General features: G+C 37.4%; 2 protein-coding genes across 2 annotated transcripts in view; both read left to right on the top strand.

The window, feature by feature from the left end:
- Window positions 1–19,617, top strand: part of brp (ELKS/RAB6-interacting/CAST family member bruchpilot) — a 66,934-nt gene extending 47,317 nt beyond the window's left edge. The window contains 14 exon segments of the mRNA XM_018451880.1: window positions 2,969–3,136; window positions 5,645–5,797; window positions 9,593–9,856; window positions 10,064–10,450; window positions 12,072–12,236; window positions 12,238–12,300; window positions 12,587–12,739; window positions 12,816–13,004; window positions 13,196–13,335; window positions 13,560–15,783; window positions 17,816–18,073; window positions 18,424–18,611; window positions 19,044–19,098; window positions 19,377–19,617. Coding sequence (XP_018307382.1) covers window positions 2,969–3,136; window positions 5,645–5,797; window positions 9,593–9,856; window positions 10,064–10,450; window positions 12,072–12,236; window positions 12,238–12,300; window positions 12,587–12,739; window positions 12,816–13,004; window positions 13,196–13,335; window positions 13,560–15,783; window positions 17,816–18,073; window positions 18,424–18,611; window positions 19,044–19,098; window positions 19,377–19,412 — 4,443 coding nt within the window. The 3' untranslated portion in view covers window positions 19,413–19,617.
- Window positions 19,618–20,138: 521 nt separating this feature from the next.
- On the top strand, window positions 20,139–23,816 carry LOC108725093 (interaptin). Its single transcript, XM_018451879.1, has 6 exons — window positions 20,139–21,328; window positions 21,403–22,019; window positions 22,401–22,561; window positions 22,696–22,843; window positions 22,929–23,149; window positions 23,218–23,816. The coding sequence occupies exons 1-6, from the start codon at window positions 20,485–20,487 to the stop codon at window positions 23,264–23,266; spliced, it is 2,040 nt and encodes a 679-aa protein (XP_018307381.1). The 5' UTR covers window positions 20,139–20,484; the 3' UTR covers window positions 23,267–23,816.
- The last annotated feature ends 1,488 nt before the right edge of the window (window positions 23,817–25,304 follow it).

Here is a 25,304-nt window from a genome sequence, read left to right as displayed (position 1 = left end):
CCGCCACAACCACCACCATCCTTCCCTCTCCGTTTCCATCTACATGATTACCATATTACGTAACGGAGTGTTTCGATGTATATCGTAGCCACTGTACTTGTTACTCTGTATATCTCTTTCTGTCTCTGTCTCTTTCTCAAACTCTGTTTTCCTACTGGCGTGAATCGTTGATCGACTGTCTCGCAATCATCATTTCACGCATCTCACGTAAAAAGAAAAAAACTTACACACCGGTCTCTAGACAATAATTTCTTAGAGGAAGACCGTTACTCTCCCAGACTGAAGAGCGAAAAGAACGAAGGACTTTCGTTCACCTTCGTTAACATCATTCGACAGAATCGTTGTGTGCGTGTGCGTGCGTGTGTGCGACCTAGTGACACCGTAGATAATCATCGTAGATAATCATCAACGTCATCGTCGTCGGAGCGAGGGAGTGCGCACCCTCCGTCACTTCGATGACTTTGAGGATTGATGCGGGGCGATATTGCCGCCGTCGTGGATGCCGTGATAGCCGCTGTCGATTAAATCGATAGCTGACACTGGATGAGAGCGAGCTTACGTCTTGAATTTCTTTTCTCAAGTGTAGACGCAGATTTCTCAAATGTCTTCGCATCTGAGAAAGGAAATACGATAACGATTCGCTCGTTTCTCATCTAGTGTCTTGAACTAGATGTAGTATGAGACGCATGACAGAGGTCCTCTATCCTTACTACGCGCGAATGATGATTCTCGTAATTAATTTGGATACTTTCTTACGTTTGAAATCATCTTCATGCAAAATAAAGGAATTATTATAACTGTATACTATATGTATGACATTTGGCTAAAAAAAAATTAGAGCGTATATTGGAAAGCTATTATAATAATACATTGCAGTGATATATTATTTATTGCACGGAAAACAAATTTCTCTGCCATAGCTAATTTTGGTTTGTCAAAATATATTTGCTGCCATTATAAATTTATAAACTACGGCAACTTTACATTTACCATTTAGCTACCACACGTAATTTTTAGTTACGGCAGCTACTTTCCTTTTCCGTGTGTAAAAATTACAATCTAAAAAATCATTTTTTAGAAAGCAAAGCTCACATTCGCAATAAGGGAATTAGAATACAAGAATTTAAGTCTTCAAGCACAAATCGTTCTCTAATTAAGCCAACATTTTCTTTGGCTCGAAATCGAAACTTCGAAACTATGCAGTTCCCAAGGAGGACCTCGTGGAATCGCGATCTCGCTCGTATCGCGTTTACGTACGTAGTGATTAGTCAATAGTAGCTGTGTTGCGTTTATCACGACTCTGCTTTAAGATCGTCGCGAGATCTCGCATTCTGACGATATGTCGCGACGAATCTTTTCACGCGGCCTGCCGGCAATCCAGAGTAGACACGAGCGTAGGTACGTACACGAAAATAAAAGAGACATATCGACGTGACATATCCCGAATATCTCAACCCTTCCTCGAGCGTGCGCGTGAGATTACACCTCTCTTTGTGTCATATGTCTCCAGCACACTTCGCTGTGTGTGTACACGTGTGTGCATATATATTTACTTATATACGAATGTGCATAATTCATATGTATAAATAAATATATATACATGTGCACCTTTTACACCCCCAAGAAACACTGTTCGTAATTTTGTATCGCTGGCCTCAATTACGCTGCATGCTTCGTGCAAATCCTATCCGAGTACGACGACGATGTTTTTTTCCTCCCTGATTTTTTTATTACCTTTATATTAGATTCTCTTAATAATTATTACGCTAAGAAATATTTATGATCGAGGCAGTCAGTTTGGTCAATGATCAATCCCAGTGGGTTAACTAACTCAGCCCGAGACTTCATCCCTCTTTAGATTATAGTTTTAGCTATGTAGCTAGAAAGGGAAGTTAGTTAACTGCGATTAACATGACAATTAACAGTGCTGTAAAAAGTTTAAGAATTTATTAATAGATTTTGTGGATTTGAGATCAAAGTTCAAGAGATCGGATTGTTCTTATAAATTTAGGTTCGACCGAAACTGGCTCGCACACGTAGTTTCTTGTTTGATTTTGTAATTAGGTCATGATCGTAATGGTTCTAATATCAGCCTTCTTCGTTAATCCGTTCAAAAATCAAGAAAGGCGCATAAATGAATTAAAAATAGCAATGGAATGGAACAGGACGACAATGCGACTTGATTTTTAATCCTTGATGTGAAAATCTTTTGCAGAGTCGATTTACATCGACGTAATTTTAATTAAAGTAATCTCGATCTTTCTCAAGAGTGGCTCGTGTCAAAGTCCAACGGCAATTAAGTAACTCCGTGGTTATATCCCGCAAGGCTGTTCGCTCGGAAACCAATTTCGCGCGCAATTTGGATCAGGAATAATTTAAGATATGCGGCACGATGCAGACGCGAAAAGTGTGTTATATAAGTGCATAAAGGATCTTTTTTAAAGTTATTGTAATATCATCGAAAAATTGGAGAATACTATCTACTATTTCATTAAATTTAAGAATAAATTAGAGATAAGAATAAATTAGATTTACAATTTTTTTTAATTAACTCTCGGAGTTAAAAGACTTGATAAATCAGAAATACTTAAATCTTAATCAATAAAAAAAATTCATAAATTATGATTACTCGTTTCGACAATTTTCGATATTTTTTGTCTTGAAAGTTGTCGCCTTTGCTAAATTAGAACTCGCTGTCATCAACTAAGTTTGAAATATCCAAACGAGCTTACAGCCTCGGTTTTGCATTAAAAGAAGACATTTGTGCGCGCAACCTTGCCTGGTCCTTATCAGACGAGGTTATCATCGTCGTCGTACTCGGTCATGGTGAAGAGCCTACAGACGGTTTCAATACCTCTGTCGCTCGTCGCCATCGTCGTTACGTCGTCTGTTGTTGTCGTCGTCGTCATCGCCAACACGGACGGAGCTCAGGGACTGATCCTCGCCTGGACGACGAATCTTTTCGCAGCTGGACGAGCTCCGGACGGAGGTACAGCGACGAGACCAAGAACTGCTGGCAATGTCGGCGAAGATGAAGACGCTCGAGGAGCAACATCAGGATTACCAGAGACACATCGCCGTACTCAAGGAATCTCTCTGCGCCAAGGAAGAACATTATAATATGCTGCAGGCTGATGTAAGTATAACTTTGATTTCTTTTCGTTTTATTTAAAAAAATGTATTGTCACAAATTCTTATATTATTTTTTATGTAGTTAAATTTTGTTGCAAAATTGTAAAGAGATTTGAAGACGTATTTAATAAATAATTATAGTGTTGTTAAGAAAATAATTTTCTCTTAAGTGTAAGAGATAGTTTGTTTAATTATGCTGATGTAATTCTATTTATTATGCTTAGAAATTTGAATTTAGAAATAAATTTGCTAATAGTTTGTTAATCGCTTCTCGTTGCTTTCAAGAACAAAAAAATTTCAATATTACGATAATTTGAAAATGTATGCGAATTTACAGAAATTTGCCAAATAAGTTTTCGGTAAACAAGTTTACCGCAGGTTTTGTTATTCACACTGATGGCGAAACTGGAACACAACTGAGACTCGAAATCGATACCAAATTTCTAACCGCATCTCTAAAATCCGGGTATTTGTCGAATACGTTCTCCAGCATGTGGTTGCAACAAAGTTTCTTAACCATCCTAATGCTGTTATCCGGAAACTCGGATGAAGGATCATTATCTTAAATAAAGAAGTCGTTGGTTTAATTTTCCCAGCCTTTACACGCTCCTTTAATATTTTTAAGATTCTATAAAAGCAAGTTCGGAGAGTAAGAAATTTCTTTGAAGATCTAACATCGAGTAAAACTAGGACAAAACTGCGAAATCAAATTTGAATCATGTGATCAGAAATGTTGACCCAACTCACGCAAATCCCATGAATTCTAAAACGATCATTGATGCAAGAAAAATTCTTGACGCAAACTTTATTTCAATTCAAATTCATCCCTGTTTTCAATTCGCAAAGCAAATTCTTGATTTTCAATGTTCCAGCATCTTACAAGATGTAATCTTCTGGTTGTAGGATGCTTAAAATTACGAAAAGAGAAAATCAAATTTTTATATAATATAATATAAAGTATAAAAAGTATAAAAATCTCCCATTTTTGTTTTATATTTTCAATTAAAAATTTTTAATCTTTGTCCTTTCATCTTTGTTTTATATTTAGAATTAGTTAAAAATTTGTAAAAAGAAAACTAAGAAATATTTAATGAGGAAAAACTGAAAATCTGTTTTCTATTCCAAATTGTATATCTTTTATACATCCAGAATTGAAAAAATTATTTTTTAAAACTATCGTGTTTTCCTTCGTTACCGTTACTTAAGTAATGATAAAAAATCGTTACTATTCGTTACTTTTATTTGTAATTATGTAGGAGACGGATATAAAGACTCACCGATTTTGATGAAATTAGAATCGACGCGTTTTTGCACGAAATAAACGAATCTGGCAGAAAAATACATAAGTGTCGCTCTGTCCGGCGAACTGAGATATTGAGAGATGGTTAAAGTTGATGACTATTGAGGTAAGGAAATCTGATAGATTCATTCATTTCGTGCAAAAATGCATCGAATGAACCTAATTTCATCAAAATCGATGAATAAGCCTGTCTTCTGCATAATTACACTTTTTTTTAAATGTTACGGCTTCTAAGACAGAATATAAATTAAATATAAGATATTTAGAAAGATATTTATCTTTAAACATTTTTATCTTCTATTGATATTTTACATGTATGTTTAATTCTATGGCATTTTATAATAAATCACTTTCTATGGTATTTTATTATATAATAGATATTTTAGTTTTTAATGTTCTTATGCTAAAGCGAGGATAGTGAATGAAACAAAAATAGGCTAAAAGTTTTTTGTTTATTTAGCTATAATCTTATTTTCCGGTGACGGCTATGATCTATAAAAAAGTAACGATCAAGAATAACGGGGTCAACTTCGTTACTCGTTACTAACATTTTATTTAGTCGTCAACTAGTCGTTACTAACATTTTAAACGTCGTTCCTTTTTCATTACTAATGAAAAAAAGTAACAGCGTTACTTTTACCAAATCGTTATAAAAAAAAGTAACGGAAATATAACGCGTTACTTTCCAACCCTGTTATCCAATTAATACATCATAATATTAATTGCTAAACACCGTAAAAAGACATTAAAAAAGATCCTCTTCAAATTAACTTCTCAAAGCAAACTTAAAGAGAAGGAGAAGAGAGTACATCCCATAGTTTTTTTAAGGGTTCGAGAAGGGTTCTTCTCAAATGAGTTAAGTAACGACGACGCGTGATGATGATCACATCCGTTTGGCAAATCGGTCCGACGACTAAGAGTTCAGTTAAAACTACGGCAAATCACGTGTTTCCGGAAGAGGCCATCGACGAAGAGAGGAAGGCCAAGCCGTCGTGCAAAACTGGGTCGAGCTTCTCTTCTCTCTCTCTCCTCTCCTCTCCTCTCCTCTCCTTCCTTTCTTCCTCACTAATGTCGCTTCGTGTCCCGTCGCGTGTACGTGCGTAGTACGTATTGCGCGCTAAATATTCACGATTTGGACTCGCCTGGAGGTTTCTCTCGTCGACCGGTCCTCAGCGACATTCCCTTTTTATCGCTCCGTTCCGAAATGTGCAGGTCGAGGAGATGCGACAGCGACTCGAGGAGAAGAACCGGATGATCGAGAAGAAAACGCAGGCGGCAATGCAGGCGCAACAGGAGCGCAATCGCATGAACACCGAACTGACAGAAATCAAGGATTATCGGAAGATCAATGTTCTGCAGCGCAAGGTGAGGTCTCTCTTTCATTTATTCAACTTCCAGCTTCCTCATTGAGGAATTTCGTTCCTCAAGACTCTGCCGTCAAAAGGCTTCGTTCATTTTCGTTCCACTATCTATTCTCAACTACTTTCGTCTACTTTATACACTTTTACCACTTTTGCGCGGACTCGTAACGTTTGCATTCATCAAGAGCCATATTTCGATGTGAAGAAGAATCATCTCATTATGATTCATAACTCGGAACGAGTGAGTATTATGCGAGGAGATGGCCGGTTCGAAGCAGATAACGTCTGTGAAATGAATATCCTTATCATGGATCATGTTTAGTCCTTCGTCTGAGGAAAGATGCAAATGCAAAGGCGGACAAGTCCGGCAAAATGTCTTCTCGCTCAGAGGAAGTTAGCGCTTAAGAAAATATTTGCGCTAGTACAGATTGTGAAATTAATCGTTCGTCATTTTAAGAGAAAGTGTTACAGGACGCGAAGAGAAGCTTTTCATATTGTCGTGTATCTTTCTCTTCATTAGGGAGTTTTTGCAATACCGTTTATCCAGATACGGTGAACGCTAAGATCAGGTTATCTTCTTCTTAACAACTAATCAAGAAAAGGATAACGTGACTTTAGCGTTCACTGTATCTGGATTCACGTTATTGCAAAAACTCTCTAATATCTTATACTTGCAACGTGCTCATGCATAATAGCCACGTTATTATTGTCCGATTCCTGCATGTGAAGAGAAGTCAGCGTTAAAAACGAAAAATAAAATAATAAGATGTCTCCTCTTGCTTTGAAAATTAAAAAAATGTTTAAATTTTTTAGAAGAAGCGATTGGCGAATAAGTGACACATAAATATAGCATGGCAATACATTGATAAATCCAATACGACACTTACATATTGCGAATAAAAAAATAAAATCACAGATAGTTAAATGATACGTAAATATAACAAACAGTTGATAAACACATTGTTATTTTTTAATGATAGAGTAACGTCTATAATTTTAACGTATAACGATAATGTGAAGCGAAAGGATTGAATCAGTGGGAGTGTTGAATAATATACCCCACGTCATAGACTCCCACACAGAGGAAGAATGGAATGCGCATGTGTACTAGTACGAAATTCAATCAATCGCCTCGTGAATTGCAATCGGCTCTTTGAGAAAATTCTGGGAGCTGATCCCACGAGGGATGACGTACGTGCTGATACTGCGAAACGTAAAACTCGGTATCGGTATCGATCGCACGTGTGACGGCCATAATCCCAAGACGAAAATTGTCCCATCGAGGATAAATTTTTAATGTCGTTCTTGACGACGCGGAAGTGCCGATTTAGATAAGCGGAATGTATTTGCGATTGCATTTAATTGGAGATAATTTGCATAAATGTAGCATAAAGTAAAAAGGAAAATCGTATATGATGTGCAATAAGAATAAAAATGTGCAAAATGTCATACGTTACATATAATTGTGCAGTTCGAGTCGTCTGGATCTGCAATTTCCGTAAGATTCTCCTATAAAAAAAGAAACACCTGCGATAAAACACGATGATAAAAATGCGCTACAGTTATCTGTCGGCTCTTTGTTCGCGACGGTGATTTTGATCGCGCTTTGATGGTGTCTTCGCCTTTGATTATCGCTTCATCAACTTCGTGAACACGACAAAGGTCTTCCCTTTCCTCCTCACGTTTGACGGGACTGATGCGAGATTCTTTAGGATTAGAGGTGCACATCGTGTACTTACACAAAGTATGGAGCATTAATTGTCGCAGCGGCTAAAAAAGACCGATGTGATGGAATGCATTCAATGTGTCGTCGCATCTCTGCGATATTGTAATGCCTGAAAGCTGGATTGCGCGCGCGCGCGCGCGCGCGCACGTGTGTGTGTGTGTGTGTGTGTGTGTATGTGTGTGTGTTTGTACGCATATGACGTTTCTTGCAATATTTTTGCGTTTACTAATCAATAAACTGTAGTCGCGGACGTAAATTGCGAAGACGCAGTTGATGAAGACGTTCAGTTGTACTGTGTTCACACCTGTAGCGTATTTTCTGTCACGTATCTCGTTTCTTGTTAATTTGCATTTCCCTTTCCTTTAAGTTACGTTCTCTACGAGCGATAAAGTGTTGTTCGCAGGGTTATTATGTCTGTCTTATTTTTCGTCGTTATTGAATTACGATACTCGATTCTTACGCGTAGGACCTTTTCTTTATTGCAATCATTTGATAGAGATATGAAATCTGTAGAAAAACAAGAAGGTAAATTTATTCTGCGGGTTTCGTATAAATTTATATTATTTTCGTCTATCATTTCCGTAATGGGTTATGGCGCTTATATTCCTATGTAAATATGAAATTAATGTTATCAATTGATTTGTTGTTTTGCGTTGATTATGTCTACATCGTGTATAAGAAAACGTGTTAATTTGTCAAATATGAAATGTCCTACTCCCCTTATACCCATTATTGTATTTGTTTAATAACAAATTGTAAGTTAATTATTTTATTATGTATGCTATTGTCTAATTTATGTAATATTATATCTAATTAGTTTCTGTATATATAATTTATGTTAAATTCTACACCTAATTTAAATATTTAATTTAATTATCGCCTTTGTCATTATTAGGCATCATATTTATATTACGTTATGTTATGCTATTTATAAAATCTATTATTTGCTTTCACACAAGCACCGTATTTATTTTTACATTAGCGTGCCTGTCGTGACGATGATGTCTGAGTATGATTATGTGAATAAAAGAAGACCAACGAAAGAGAGAGAGAGAAAGAGAGTGAGAGAGAGTGCGTTGGCAGGTAGGTGATTACGATAATTTACAATCCCATATTGATATCTCGAGGGATTGCATTAGCGATACAATGTCTCTGCGAATACGCCGAATTTATGATTTGCGTGAAGATCGCATGTAAAGATCATTCCGAGTTTAATTTCCTAAATGAAGCATAATCTTGATGTGTACTAATTTATCTTTCCATGCCTTCCTTTCTCTTTATCTATTTATGAAATATGTAATAATTCAATAACTTATATTGTTTAACGCGATATTTAACATAAAATAAGATTTTCCATAACATCAAAAGTTAAGTATCATGATTATATCGGCATTAAGAATGAATTAAAGATTTCCAGAACTATATAAAACAGAGAAAAACATCGGTTCCTTACTTTAAAAGTGACAAGTTAAAAAATTAAGTTTTTCAGAAAAGGATGACAATTATTTTTCAACTTAACAGAAAACAAATACTATCAGTAAAAAGAATATATACTTAGAAGTATCATGATCAAATATAAAAATGACAACTTAAAATGTCATCACATTTAATATCTATCTCTTGGTTAGCTAAAATGACTAAATACAAAATAAAACAATTTTTTCTGTAAACTTTGATCACCAAAACTGTCTTAACTATCAAGATTCTCTGTAAGAGGCTCTTCTTTTTATTTAAAAAAAAAACGACAATTTAATAAATGTCACTCTTGTAGAAGAAATCTCTTACAATCTTTTTGAAAGTCTTAAGAACAATACAAGTGTTGTTTGTCGAACGGATATTCTGAAATTAAGTCATTTTACTTTTGATGGTTAATAGATTAATCTTTATTTAATTCATTTATATAACTCCATAATCACATTTTTTTAATTGTCTCACTTTAGAAATAAAGTAACGATAGCGTTTTTAAATTAAAAAAATTAACATTCTCGCTTGTTTCTGTACTAACAATCGATTGATGAATGAGCTAACGCTCCTCTCCTTTGCAATTATTGTTGAGTTTGCTGTTGACTTTAGATCGAGAATCTGGAGGACCTGCTGAAGGAGAAAGATAATCAAGTCGACATGGCCAGGGCCAGGCTGACGGCAATGCAAGCGCACCATTGCAGCAGCGAAGGTGCACTTAGTAGTCTCGAGGAGGCGATTGGGGATAAAGAGAAGCAAATGGCACAATTACGTGAGCAAAGGGATCGAGCAGAGCAGGAGAAGCAGGAGGAGAGGGAATTGCACGAGAGAGAAATCGCCGAATACAAAATGAAAATACATACTTTGGAATCTGAGGTGAGCAAGGCTAAATAAAAGAATTTTTTTTTAATTTCTCATCCTTTATCCACCATTAAAGTAAAATAAATAATTAATAAAATAAATGATAAATTTGTTAAACATCTTTTTGTAAACAGAGACTAAATAATAAAATACTACGATATAACTGTAAAACATTAACAAAACAACGTTTTTATATATTTTTTTTCATGTATAAATCGTCAGGTCGAGAAATTAGGCGCACGTTTGGAACGAGCGCAAGCGGAAAAGGATCGGTTAGAAGCGAAGCTCGAGAGCTCACAATCCGAGCTTGGCAAGAGCAAGGCTGAGCTGGACAAGGCCGCCTCCGAGGTTGGACGTAGCGGCGCAGACTGGGAGGCGGCGAAGCAGCGGCTGGCCAGGTTGGAACTGGAGAACGAAAGGCTGCGGCATGATATGGAACGATCGCAAGGTTACGGCAGAAGCACACTGAACTCGTCCCAGGAGATGGAGCGCGTTCAGGAACGGGCCGACAAAACAGCTGCAGATTTAAGGAGAGCCCAGGCCGAGCTGAGGGTCACGCAAGCGGACAATGAGAGAGCACGTGCCGAAGCTGCAACTCTTCAAGAAAAGGTAAGCTTTTTTTATTTTTTTTTGTCGTTTGCGACACGATACATGAACTTTAATAATAAATTCCAAATGTGTGTGTTATTAATAAATTCATATTTCAAAAATTTTTTATTTTTTTTTTTTTTTCACTTTTTCGATTCGCGAAGATTGATGAGTTCGATTTGTTATAGTTTGTTAAATATCACGGAAGCAAAAATTTATCTACCATGGCTAATCTGGGTTTGTTAAAATATATTTGCTGTCGTTACTATAAATTTATAAACTATGGCGAAATAATTTGCTGCTATAGTATAGATATCACAGCTAAGACATTAACTATGATACTTATATTTTAATTGTTCATATTTTACATCTACTATTTAGGGCGTTTAGTTACCACACGCAGTTTTTAATTACGGCAACTGCTTTCTTTTTTTCGTGTATGTATATTTTACTGCAATTTCGACTGAAATTATTGTATTATATTTTTAATATTGTTTATATGTACGTTAGCGGGGTGGTACTTTATATATATCTCAGAATCGTTATTTAAGGAATTGTGAAAGTATCACTTGTCCTAATTCACGAAAGAGATAAAAGTCCCAATTCGGAGCTTTCGATCTCGCGACAACTTATCTCATCTTCTTCGTTTCTGTAGCGGGAGTGCTATTTATACATCAATTACAGTATCGATTGATCAGCACAGAAGTAACCTGGACTACTTTGCTGGAGCACACGACCTGTATACACACGTCGCCACTCAGCGATCTATTAATGGACGACTGAAGATCCGTTTCGGGCTGCAACTCGGCAGTTTCATTTCGACGAGCACTTTCTGAGGGTCGTGTTTGAATCGGTCACGTATCTTCGCAAACAAATGATTTCAATCGCGGTCAATTCAAAAGAGTTCTTAACATTTACCTGAAAGACTCTTTCTCATCTTTGTCCTACTTTTTCTCGATCTTCTTCTCCTTCGTTCCTACTCTCGTTTTTCCACTGTCGCCTACATCTTTGCCTATATCTTTGTCCACGCAATAGGATCCAATTTCCAATCACGCTTTCAACTTGCACCCGGTGTCTGCAACTGGCAGCGAAGTAACGATCCCGCCACCTAAGTGACTGGAAAATTACTCGCGTACATTACCATATCGCTCGATTCTGAAGGAGCACGGCTAAACTGTGTGCTTAAGTTCGCATTTGCCCTGCTCATCATTTGCTCCACGCGGAGACAAGTTAATGACGGAAGATAAAAGACCATGAAAACGAATAAATCTTTCTAGCGCGGAAAATCGCGTTTACGTTCGGTCTTGTGTTACAATCCTTAATTGAGAGGTTTACTTTGCAAAGAGCGTACTTATGAAAGAAGCATTTCTCCACGATGTTGGAAGTATGCATAAACTTTCATTATTCCTACAATAATATTTATAACTGACAGCATTATAAAATTGCAGTTTTTACTCATGCGATTATTATTGCACTCATAATATTTTTGAGGATTCTTAAAGAAACAGCGGAATTCGTAATATTAAAAAAAAATAGTAATTGCAGTTTGTTCAATTAAACTGCATAAAAACGTTATGTTTACATGTAATTCGGAGTTAATTAGATTTATAAGGCATCAGAGAAAAATCTTTTTCTTCTTAAGGTGGAGAAAAGTCAAGGCGAAGTGTACAGGCTCAAAGCGAGACTCGAGAATGCTCAAGGCGAACAGGAGAGCCTGCGAGAGGAGTACGATCGAGCACAGGCATCCGTGGCCCGTCTTCACTCCGAGAGGGATAAGGCAATCGGCGAACTCGAAAAATCGCAAGATGACGCAAAGTGAGGTCGACAAGCTGCAGGAAAAGCTCGATAAGACGCAGACGGAAGTTCGCAGAGTAAGTAAACTCGAAAGAATCAGAAGTATTGTATGAACAGACAATTTATCGTTATAAATATTTCTATCAGCTTGAAACGTATATATTTTAGTTTGGAAATATTTAATTAATTTTAACGTTTGTGTCAAATATATATTATATATATATATATAGTATATATAAATGACATTAATTTTAATCCTTTGTTACTGCTCTTAATAATTTATGTATATGTTATTGTTATGTATATATTATGTGTATGATTTATTAAAGTACAGTTAACATACGCTATATAATAATTGTATAGATGCAAATGGAAAGAGAAAAACAGAACTACGATTTCGAGAATCTGCAGAGCCAGCTTGATAAAGCATTAGGACAGTCAACGAGAATGCAGAAAGAGCGGGAAGCGATTCAGCTTGATGTGGATCGACTACAGGACAAGTACGAAAAAGCTCAGGTGAGCGCAATTAGCTAAAAGATTAATCGAGATTTAAATTTAATAATTCGATAACTCCGTTATAATTGTTTGTCAGGTTATAATGCAACGACTACAGAAGGAACGAGATAGCTTCCAGGAAGAGATGGAGAAGATGCACGAGAGGATAGAATTCCAGCAAAATCAGATAGCCAAGATGCAACGCGAGAAGGAAAATGTACTCTCAGAACTCGACTTGGTAAAGGAGAGATGGGAGAAGGCGCATAATACTCATCAGAAATTAACGGTGAGTTGAATTAGCTCCTTAGTGGCTTAGTAATAAATGATATCACCTCTTAATCCTTATAAACTATTTTAAATAATTTTGATATATGAATGATTCCATTTTATTAGCCAATGATGTTATTCTGCATAAAAGTTACATTATTAGAAAACTGAAATTCTCTTTCTGGTTCTTTTTCTATTGCGATAAAACAGTTGGAGCGAGATGATGCGCTGACTGAAATCCAAATCCTAAAGGAGAAACTGGAGAAGGCACAGTATTCTATGAACAAAGCTCACGAGGAGCGAGAAAACACTACCAAAGAATTCGAAAAGATGTTGGAAAAATACGATAGGTAATACTGGCTAGATATTTAAATTGCAAAAATTTAATTGTTTCGAGTATAACATTATATGACTCAATAACTGATTTATAACAATATTACAATACAAAAAATCTTAAAGATATTTAAAACAATTTCAACTTCAAGCATTATCGATGAAATTTTCGCCAATTATTTATGTAGACAAATTATAGTTAAAGAGAACAGAGACTAAATATTTTATGACCATATGACAGGTCGCAGAGCGAGGTGTATCGGCTTCAGAATCGCATCGATGTTATGGAGGCGGACAAGGATCGACTCGAGCTGGAGACGGAGAAGCAGCAGATGTTGGCGACCAAGTCACGTGAGGAATCGCGTAAGGCCCAGGAGGAACTGGCTCGAGTGCAGGAAATGTACGATCGCGCGGCGCTGCAACTCGGTCGTACGAAAGAGCACGAGGAGAAGTCAAAGGAGAACATCGATCGGTTGAGTGTAGATCTCGAAATGGTGCGTGAGCGCTACGAGAAGTCGCAGATCGAGCTGCGACGATTGCAAAACGAGCGTGAGAAGTTGGTGGCCGACAACGAGCGCATCAGCTTCGAGCTGGAGCGCGCGCACTCCCAGCTTAACAAGGCGCAGGCAGCGACGGAGAAGACGCAGGAGGAGCTTGCGCGTATGCAACTTGAGATTGAGAAGATGTACGAGAAGCACGATCGTCAGCAGACGGAGGTGAGGAAGGCGCAGGGCGAGGCGGAACGACTGCGTTCCGAGGCGGAGAACGCGCGCGAGGAGGTCGAGAGGTATGCAACACGTTTCGGCAAGTACCAGGAGAGCCAGGAGCGACAGAAGGAGGAGCACGAGTGGGCGAAGCTGGAGGTGGAGCGGCTACGCGACCGTTTGGAGAAGGCGCTGGCGGAACTCGAACGTGCGCGGAAGGCTGAGCAGGACGCCTCGAGGCTGCGCGCCGATCTGGAGCGTGCGGAAGGCGTGCGAGGTAAATACCAGTACGAGCAAGAAAAGTGGCAAAGCGAGGGTAGTAGGCTACAACAGGAGGTGGAAAAACTACGCGAGCGATTGGAAGGCCGTGAGGCTGAGCTGAAGAGGACGCAGTCGAACCACGCCGAGCTCGAGGCGAAGCTGCATGAGGCGCAGCTTCAGCTCGAGCGGGCGCGCGATGAGACCGGCAAGGCTACTGCGCAGCAGGAACGCAATCGTTCGGAGATCGAGCGTGCGCGAATCGAAGCCGAGAAGATACGCGACCGACACGACAAGGTGAAGATACGATCTGATGCGCTCGAGGCAGATAACGAGAAACTACGTGTCGAGATTGTGCGGTTGGAGCGGCTGATGCAGACCGAGGGTAAGACGAGATCCGAGAGCGCGAGTATTGAAGTAGAACGTTTACGAGCCAGCCTGGACAAGGCGATCGTGGCGCGTGATCAGGTCGAACTTGAGGCTGGCAGACTCGCGAAAGAGCTCGAAAAAACGCATCTGCAAACTGCTAAATATCAGGAAGCTACCGATGCTAGTAAGAAGGAGCTTGAACGTCTCGCCGCTGATGTGCAACTGCTACGGGACGAACGTGATGCACTGCGCCAGGAGTTGCGCCGCGTGCAACAACAACAACAGCAGCAACAGCAACAGCAGCAACTCGCTGGTAACGAGGAACATGCCCGAATGCAGTACGAGCTGCAGCTGGCGCAACGTGAACGCGACAAGATGGCAGCAATCTTGGAGAACCGGGAGAAACACTCGGAAAAGATGAAAGAGAAGTGGGAAGTGGATGCGAAGCAGCTGCAGGTAGAGCGCGATCAACTGGTTATACAACTGGAGAAGTCGCAGGAAATGCTGGTCAATTTCCAGCAGGAGCTTAGCGCGAACGAGGCCGAGCTCGAGCGTCAGCGCGAAGAGGCCCGCCGTCTCCAACAGCGTGCCCACGCGCAGACACCCGATCGCGCCGCCAAGGAGACGCTTGACGCGCAAATGCGCGAAGTACAACGGCTGCAGCAGCAGGTACAGAGTGTGCAGCAGGCGCAGCAGAAGGAGCGACAGCGAGCCGAACAGGCAGAGAAGCGAGTGCAGGAGCTGCAGAAGCAGCTGGCGTCGCGCGGCACCGAGACGGTTCAGGCTGACGCGGCTCAGCTTGAGCAGTGGAGGAAGTTATGCGAGACGGAGCGGCAGCGGGCGGACACTGCCGAGCGTGAGGCCGGTGATTTGCAGAAGCGGATACAGACGACGGAACGACAGTTGCACGCGCATCAACAGCAGATACAACAGATGCAGGTCACCATGCAACAACAGCAACAACAGCTGCAGCAGCAACAGCAACAGCAGCCCGCACAACAGAACGGCCAGGAGATCGCCAGGCTGAGAAAGGAGCTGGATCGCGCGCGCGAGGAGATTCAACAGGCGACAGTGGAACGCGAGCGGTTCCAGGCACAGCTCGAGATGCTGTGCCAGGAACTGGAGAAGAATCAGGTTAGCGGCCGCAGCGGCGGCAGTTCCGACGCACGTGTCGGCCTCACGCCGTGCTCGCTCGCGCTGCTGACGACAGTTCACAATTCAGCCATTCACACCACCAATCATCACCATAAGCACCATCACTATCTCCATCAGTACCTCAACTGTCACCATCACTATCACTACTATCCTGCGCACTCTGCCCGCATTCTATAAAAAAAAAATATCCCCTGATATGCAATCGAGTCGATTGTTGAAAAAACAGAATGATAAATCTCGTCTCTTCTTCTTCTTCCTTCTCTTCTTCGATTCGAAGACAGACGCGTCCAATAGACTGTCACACGCCGCCAGAAAAAAATATGTAACGAACAAATATATACATATATATATGTGTGTTAATATGCGTGATTCGGGACCAACCAGACACGCTGCACCATTCACGTGCGCACATATCACTTATAGTACATTATACACGTGCGCAAGCAGATATCCGCAGCACAGTGAAACGTCCCTTCGTCAGAAGATCATTACTCCAACGACGATCTTTCCTTCCTTAATTCCTTTCTTCCAGACAATATTTCCAAGCACTATCATTTATCGCTCATTGCTATCAGAATATGTTCAAAGTTTTTATTGTTATAATTATATTGTCGCTGTTGTTTTTTATCGTTATTGTTATTATTATTATTACTGTCTGCATTATTATTATTATTAATTATTATTATCGTTGTTGTATTTTTAGTTGCCCAGTGGCACTGTGACTATTATTGTTATATGAAAGAAAGCGAACGCAAAAAATATATAGAACAGCTGATAATAGACACAGATGAAAGGATCAATTGTCTGGACACAGACATTAGAGATGGAATGATAAATAAGTCAATAAAAAAATAAAATGATTGATTATAGCTTGTTCGCTCGCTTTCTCTCTCTTTCTCTCTCTCTCTCTCTCTCTCTCTCTCTCTCTCCCGATTATTATTACTATATTTAGTCATGTTACTATTACAGCTGCGCTTATGTCGCGTATTAAACGTGGCAGCAAGAAGTAATCGTGAAAAAATTTATGTTGGAAAGCATGCACTGCATCAATAAGATGAGGAAGTATTGCTTCATATCTTCATATCTTTCTCTGATTTCTTGAAATTATCTTCTGTGTAAAAAGCATGCAAGGATGTAAACCTCTATCGAAGTATGTCAGAGAGAACTCTCAAAGAAACGATATCCTCCTCTTTCTGATTGGTGCACATCTCGAGCGTTTGCTCACGTACATATATTTCTTATTGTAGGTATATACGTTGTTTTATATTGTACTCTCCACGTTTTTATTACAATTAATATATCTCTCTGTATGTATATACATATCTCGCTATATATTATATAATAATTAGGCGTGCCTTCCAACAAGCGACACAGTGCGACAGTGATCATGTCATCTTTGTTTAATATTGGCAAACAACAAGGATGTAACGATCCATTGTGTCACACCATGTCATTTGTGTCGCTTGTTGGAAGGCACACTAGATATGGAGGAGTGTCTGTGTCGCGTTCGATTCGTTTTATTATTATTGTTATTATTATTGTTATTATTATTATTGTTATTACTTTATTTATCTATCATGCATTCACAATTTTGTCGACCAGTTGGTCGACAGAACGCAACTCTCAATCTTCCCACAAAATTTATTTTACGTGCAGTAATCTCAATCTATAATCAGTTATAGAAGAAATAAAAATATCGATCGATTTTTATTTGTAAAAATGGGAATACTGAGAGTTAGTGTGTAGCCTTACGATCTAATTGCACTTTGGATATTGAAGTTTATATACAAACAGGTTATGGCAGAACACATTAAGCCAAAGCGCAAGTAGATAGTCGTCGGTTTTGCATTTTGGAATGGTCATTATCATAGTTCTTACGGCACACATCAGCTTCTCTTTCTCTCTTTGTCTCGCAGTTGATTTTCTGGCTAGTCCAGAAAAAAAATTAATAAGTCATGCATGCGATGAAAGTACGAAGGATGCGCTACAATTGATTCCTTTCTAAATGCAGGTGGATTTGCACGAGGCGAACAAGAAACTCCAAGCTGGCGCCGCGAAAGCTGGCGCCGATACTATTCAAGAGAGGAAACAGATGGAGGATCAGAGACGACAATTGGACGAGCAGAGAAGACAGACGGAAGAACGAGCGAAGGCCGTAGATCAGAAAGCTAGGACGATAGAGGAAAAAGAGAGAACGCTTCAAAATCTCGACCAAGACATCAAAAAGAGAAAGGCGAGAATGGATCAACTGGAGCAACAATTACAAAAGGTAATTATATTGTACATTAAAACATTCTTTTTGTAGCTATATTATAGTTTTAGTTGTATATGTAATTATTACGAATATTTATAATGACTATATTATACTGTAATTTATTTAATTGAAAAGTGGAAGTCAAGTGACGATTAACATCAAAAGTTTTAATTTCGGATTTGAGAAAGTTTGTTTACTAAGCTTACTTAATTTTCATTTTCAATAAAAATTAATACTTTATTATTAAAAAAAATAAGTAATTCTCTTATTAATAATACTGTATAATCTTACTAAATATATTTGTTAAACATGAATGAATTCGTAGATGGTTTTTATCATTAAATTTATACGATTCAATTTAATAGAGTGGCGGAGCGCCGGACAAGAGATTAGCAGAAATGCAAAAGGCTCTCGAAATTGCCGAGAGGGATTTGGAAAAAGCGAAAGAAGAATCAGGCAGGAGTGCCGCCGAGACCGAGAGGCTATTGCAGCTGGTTCAGATGACACAGGAGGAGCAAAACTCCAAGGAAAAACAGATCAGAGATCTTCAAGAGTGAGTATCTCAAACGATGACGAAAATACATCTGAATTAGAGCCAATTACAAAGTGAACGCGCGTGTAATTAAATTTTGTTAGTATAATATAACAAGTTATAGATGTTTCGATTCAACATTCTTTTTAACTTGTAATACCGATTCTGTGTATTCATTTTATATTATGTTATATTGCAAAAATATAAAACAGTAGTTCTTCGTTACTATATACAATTTTATATGATATTCTTCATTAAAAATAAGCATAACATGACGTGAAATAAATTGCTTGTAGATATCTTTTAAAACATGTTATAACAAAATAATTTTATAGAAAATAACAAATTTATTAATAAATTCATATGAACTATTTATTGATATTTTTTCCATATCTATATACTTTGAAACAAATTAAAGTAATTTCACTACTAATTCTCATTTCTTCATCGCAGAGCACTCAAAACCGCACAAGCCAAGTTGAAACAAGCTACAACTGCACAGCAAGAGGTCAGTATATCTTACTTACTTGCGGAGTATTGATAATAAGAAAAATATAAATTAATTAATTTATATTAACATATTCTTCTTCCATATTATTAATCTACTAACTACTTGTCTTCTGACATTTTTCACGCTGCTTTTGGATATATACACGACATTCACATATGCTTCACATATCGCCGCTTTTCCTCTGTACGTATTTCCTTTTGGCTTTGCATTGACAATACAACGAACATAATGAAATAAAAATGTTATAAATTTGTTTCTCGAAACGATGCTAATAGGCGGGACCCGCCGGATTCCTAAAAAGCTTGTTCTAAGGTCGATTTTTGTTGGGGACGCCTTCTCCGTTCTTTTTAGTACAATTTGCATATTATAAGCGAGACTTTACGAGTATAGACGTATATACGAGAAACTTAAACGAAGGATTGATGTCGATCCGCCAATGGACAAAACCCACGTCGAGACATATAATTATTTTACGTAAAATGCTGCGACCATTGTTAACGTATTTAATAATTATAGCGAAAGGATAATAACGATAATAACACAACAATAACTTGATATATAAATATAAATATTGAGAATATATAAATATTGAAGATAAAATTATTAATATAAATATATAAATATAAATTTAATGCAGAGGATAACTTATAAATACATATTAATGCGACGACGCGAGAGATGACAACGGAAACAATAACGTTAATTAATTATTATTACTAAGAAAAATCCGGAATATATATACATATATATAAATACACACATATATATATATGAATATATATAAATATACATACCTAACATACCGGCGTACACACAAGAGATACAAATACACGCGCATCCATCTGTATATACATACTGTAACTCACACGGCCGCGGAAGATATACGTATGTAGATGTATATATGTATGCACACACGTAAATATAAATATAAATACAAGTTTAAATCGAGAGAAAAAAAAAGGACGAAGGAAAATCAGACGGCGAACGGCAGACGCGAAGAAAAAGAAGGAGATAACAAAGTATCGCGAAGAGATAATTTAACGAATGATTATTTAAATATACTGAGATAGAGGGAAGAATGAAGATCAAAGATAATATCTCATCACTTGAAGATGCACTTTCGCGTTCTTCGCATCGATCGATGCATGTATACAGATAAAAATTGCACATACATACATACACATACGTTCACCTTGATCTGTTTCCTCCTGTGTGCTTCCGCCTTTGTTTTCATTATCGCCATCCCGTACATTTTGCCATTTTGCCAACAAACGTCGCTTCGGCACGCATACCGCACGCTAGTCTCAGGATAACAAGGACGAGTCTTCTTGGCGAAAAGCACTAGAGGCGAAGAACCGTGCCATATTCGAGCTGGAAAGAACGATGGAGAATCTCCAGATGGAGCACAATAAGTGCAAGGACCTGTTGGGTGACGCGAAACATATTGAATCTTGGAAGGAGGAGACGGAGACGATGAATCAACACATCGTCCAGCTGGAGCAGCAATTGAAATGCTGTGAGGGCCTAAAGGACATTAATGGACATGACGAAATATCAAACAAGGATATTGAAACGCAACCGAAGGCATGCGAAAATTGTAATCCGAACGCAAAGGATCGGCATATCCTTGCACTGGAGCGGCAAGTGACAGCCTTAAAAAATTTTTTGAAGAATCACACGAGCACAACGAAATCTTCAGAAAAGGATAACAGCGATGAGAAAACGAACGTGAAAGTGGAGGAGTCTTGGAAGCAGGAGATCGAGGCAAAGAATCAGCACATCATCGAGCTGAAGCAGAAAGTAGTGTTGCTAGAAAATCTCCTACGGAAAAACGTGGACGCGCAAAAAATGCACGATCTCGAGAAAAGGATCAACAGGAAATCCAAACGGATCGTGGAACTGGAAGACGCCGTAGGAGAACTCGAGGACTACCTCAAGGAGGATGTGAAAGAGATGCGTGATCTGCGATATCAGATATCGCTCGATAAACAATGTATTATGAAAATGGAAAAGTGGATTCAGAAGAACAATCTCATGAATGCGGGAATTGATAAAGCGAGAATTATAGAGCTGGAGAAGATGGTTACGAATTTGGAGGATTACGTCAAAGAGCATGACATTGACGGCCTTAAACGAAAGTTGCAGGATCGAGAATGCAGAATTGTTCAGCTAGAGAATCAAATTTCTGAATTGAGAAAATTGTCAAAATTTGAAGAAAATAAACCAGGTAAGTGAAATCTCCACTAAATTTGTTATGTTTTAAAATTTTTAACTATATCGTTGTTTTTATTTTGTTTTTAGTCAGAGACACGCCGAAGGTGAACTTTCTATCTAATAATGAAGTAGCTTGTGAACTAGAAGAAAAAAAACAAAAGATAAAGGACGTAATGCACGCCGTTTTGGAAGAAGTTAATAAAATTCAAGAATACGAACAGGAAGAGAGCCTGAAAATAAAGTTGCAAGGAAAAGAGCAAAAGATGAAGGAAATGGGACACGATATTTCGGAAAAAGATAACAGAATTCAAAGATATGAACAGCAAATTGTCGAGCAGCAAAATAAGATTCTAAAAATGGAAAAAGAGATGGCCGAAATGGAAGAAGGATTTTACGAAACGGAAATCATTAATGTGCTGAAGAAAGAAATTAGACTAAAAAATGAGAGGGTACAGGAGCTAGAAATGGAGGTCAATTCTTTAGAGACTTCGCTCGGTGAGAGAATTGATGTCGCGATCGAAGAGCTCATCGCCACCCTAAAGAAAAAGGAAGAGATAGAGTTTCAATTGAAAAAGAACCTCGTGGATAAAGAGAATAAATTAGAAGAATTGGACGCGGCTCTTCGTCAGAGCATTGCAATTACGGATGAGATTGAGGCGAAGTTAAAGAATGAGAAGGAGCTTAGAAAAGAAGCCGATCAAAGAGTAAGTTGGAAACCTTTATAATATATAATATTAAACTTGTTTTATACATATTGTTTTAGTCATAATTTATTCGATTCATATTAAAATAAGTATAACATTAGAGTATAATACAATTATTTCTAATAAAATTTATTTATTTTATAATATAATAATTAATGATATAGTAGTAACAATAAATAAAATAGAAAATACATTTGCAGAAAATCTGTGAATAATTATACATTGTGAATATTGTATCGCTCGAATATCTGTGCTTGCCAATACGTATTGCCATTATTTGTGTTGACTCTATAATTTATTTTTTTATTTTTAATTAATTACTTGAAAAAAGTGATACAGTTATTGGAATGTTTCTCAAAAAATTACTTATTATTTTATCAGATTGCCGAGATAGAGAAGGAAATCGCAGTAATGCAAGCTGCTTCAACCACGAAATGCATCACGTGCGAGCCACTTCTTTATAAGGTATTTAAGACCGAAGGGAAACTCGCCCAGTCGAATCAGGAGAAGACTGTTCAACTTCAAGAGTTGCATCAAATTAAGTGGGTGTTTCAACATATAAATAAAAAAAAACAGTTTTGTGTGTGTGTGTGTGTGTGTGTGTGTGTGTGTGTGTGTGTGTGTGTGTACACACACAAATATAATATACTTTTAATAATTTATTTTAATATTACAGACGTGATGTTTTAAAAGCTGTCCTTTCCGAGAAGGATGCTCATTTAGCTTTATTGGAACATTCAGGCATCCAAACTCCAACACAAGCGGATCAAGCGGCGAAACTAAAAGCCGATAAGAAAATATTACTCGATAGACTGAGGGAAGAGGTAATTTAAGAAATTAAAAAAAATCTTTATTCTTATATGTATATATAACAACAAAAACAGAATCGTCGTTATTGATATTTTCCAGGATGAGAAGAGTATCAAGTTAGACTTCAAGCGGGAAACAACATCACACTTATTTCAAAAAATATTCAAGATATCCGATGACAGTGATGACAGTAGCGATAATAATAATAATAATAATAGTAACTCCTTTGATGATCGCTTTAGTAGGATCAATTTACCGAAATCAATTGCTGTGAATGATGACAGCTCGCCGACATCGACTATTACGAGCTGCAAGTATTCGTAAGTTCTCAATAATCTTTTTTTAATGCAATATAAGTAAATAATTAACCTTAGAAGACGTTTTACAGAACAAGGGCATCGATGGTGTCCGATATGAAAGACGAAGATCACTCGTAGATTCATCATCAGGATACCAGATAAGTACTCGAGTACCACTTACGGTATTTCGGAGTATCGGTCCCTTCGTTACCTCGATGTTGTCATACGCACACACACCCGCGAACGTAGAGGCAGTATAGAACATCTAGTAGCAAAAAAGAAAACGAAACAAACAACAATTACAACAGCAAAAAAACTCTATAATACACCACTAATATCAGCAACTACAGCAACAGCCAACACCCCTGCCTGTGCCGCTCATCACGTATCGTGCATCTATCTTCATCACCATCATCATCTTCGTCATTTATTCGAACATCTCTCATCATTAATCGACATTTTATCATCCATGTAATATATAGTGATTGAAAAAATTCCAAAGTCAAAATCAAGAAGCCAAAGGCTTCTACAGCCCGCTGATAATCCAAATAGATAGCACATATTCGCTTTACCATGGATGAAATATAATAACAATGGATGACATATGATGGTTTCGAATATTTTATCCTGACAATATATTATAGGCATTTATTTTTTCTCCTTTCGATATCAGCGGCATTTGAATCGTTATAGACATGATAATTTGTTATTATTGCAATAATGTATCGAAATATGAATTGTTGTTTATTATATATAGTTTCTTACAGCCCGCAGCGATTGTTAAAAAATTGACAATTGATTAGAAGAGCAATATTTTATATTTATTTCTTTAATATATTTAATTTTAGGTGTATAATTAATTTAGTGTTGCAACAAAATAAAAATTAAATTAGCAGAGAATTAAAAGAAATGATTAGCATGGACTGGAATTTTGTTTCTTGGATTTTTAAACAATTCGAACATTTTAGAATATCCAAATATTTATTAATAAGATTTCTAATTATTTTTTTTTTTACATATAAGTATTTATAATATTTAATTTATTTGAAGAATTTAGCTTAAATTAATGAGTTTACATATATCGACATTACTTTAAATAAAATTACAATTGGAATAAATTAAATAATCCCTGCCATCTTCGTCCTGCAAAGAAAAAAATAAATGAATTAAAAAAAAGTTAGTATAAGAATTTACATCATTCTGCGTTCGTAATCAGAAAAATTTTACTATTAACTTTACCATTAAATTGTTTTTTTATTTTTTTATTTCTGTTTATTTTAATATCTACGAAAATTAATCGAGGAACGGTCAATTTTAAAACCAATGTCTGTGATTTGTGGAAATTAATATTTAAGAAATCAAAAAATTCAGAAATATTTCTGAATATATCACTAGAGTGTCACTTTAAATCATTGCAATCGTCACGCTAATAGCAAAAAGATGGGAATATATAGAAGAAATACACCGTTGTAAGTACCAGACGATGTGCACGAACGCGCTCTTTAGAACGCACTTTGTGAAAGATCGCGGAAAGCCAAGAGAACATAGCCGAGGCACTAAAGAATATCTCTTGTAAATATTTACGTTATTTCTTCCACCCATGCAATTGTCCCGAAAGTAGTGTAAACAATTTCTTGGAGGCTTCTATTTAAAAATCTATGTTTGTTTCCAAGGTACACTACTATAGAATAGGAATCTATAATGTGTACATGCATATCTCGCTAAACGAAATCCGCATTTATTCGAGACTGTTTTATCGGAGAATGCACGATCATTATGCATATGTATATCGCACAAGGGGATTATAGATCGTAATAAAATATCGCAAGGAAAAGACGGTGCACTTTAAAATCTCGATTGTTGAGTTTAAATAACATATGAATTTGGAAATGTGTTTTTTTTTTAGGCAATGGTAGAAATTTGTGGCAAATTATACTTAAATTAAATTAATAAAACGAGACTATTGTTGCATATTAAGTTACAAGATGCGTCGTCACAGATTTCACAAAACGCGCACGATACTCCATTGCGATATTTCATTGCGTTTTCCTTTTTCTCTTTATACCAGTTGACAACTTACCGTCAATTTAATAGAAACGGTATAAGACTTTTGACGTTATAAAGAGCTTGAAATGTCATTTTTTGAGATAAGCTGGCGAGCGATCTGAGTTGCTGC

Source organism: Mycetomoellerius zeteki, unplaced genomic scaffold (genome assembly GCF_001594055.1).
Source record: "Mycetomoellerius zeteki isolate Tzet28-1 unplaced genomic scaffold, Tzet1.0 scaffold324, whole genome shotgun sequence".
NCBI lineage: Eukaryota > Metazoa > Arthropoda > Insecta > Hymenoptera > Formicidae > Mycetomoellerius > Mycetomoellerius zeteki.
This window is presented reverse-complemented; position numbering and strand designations above follow the sequence as displayed.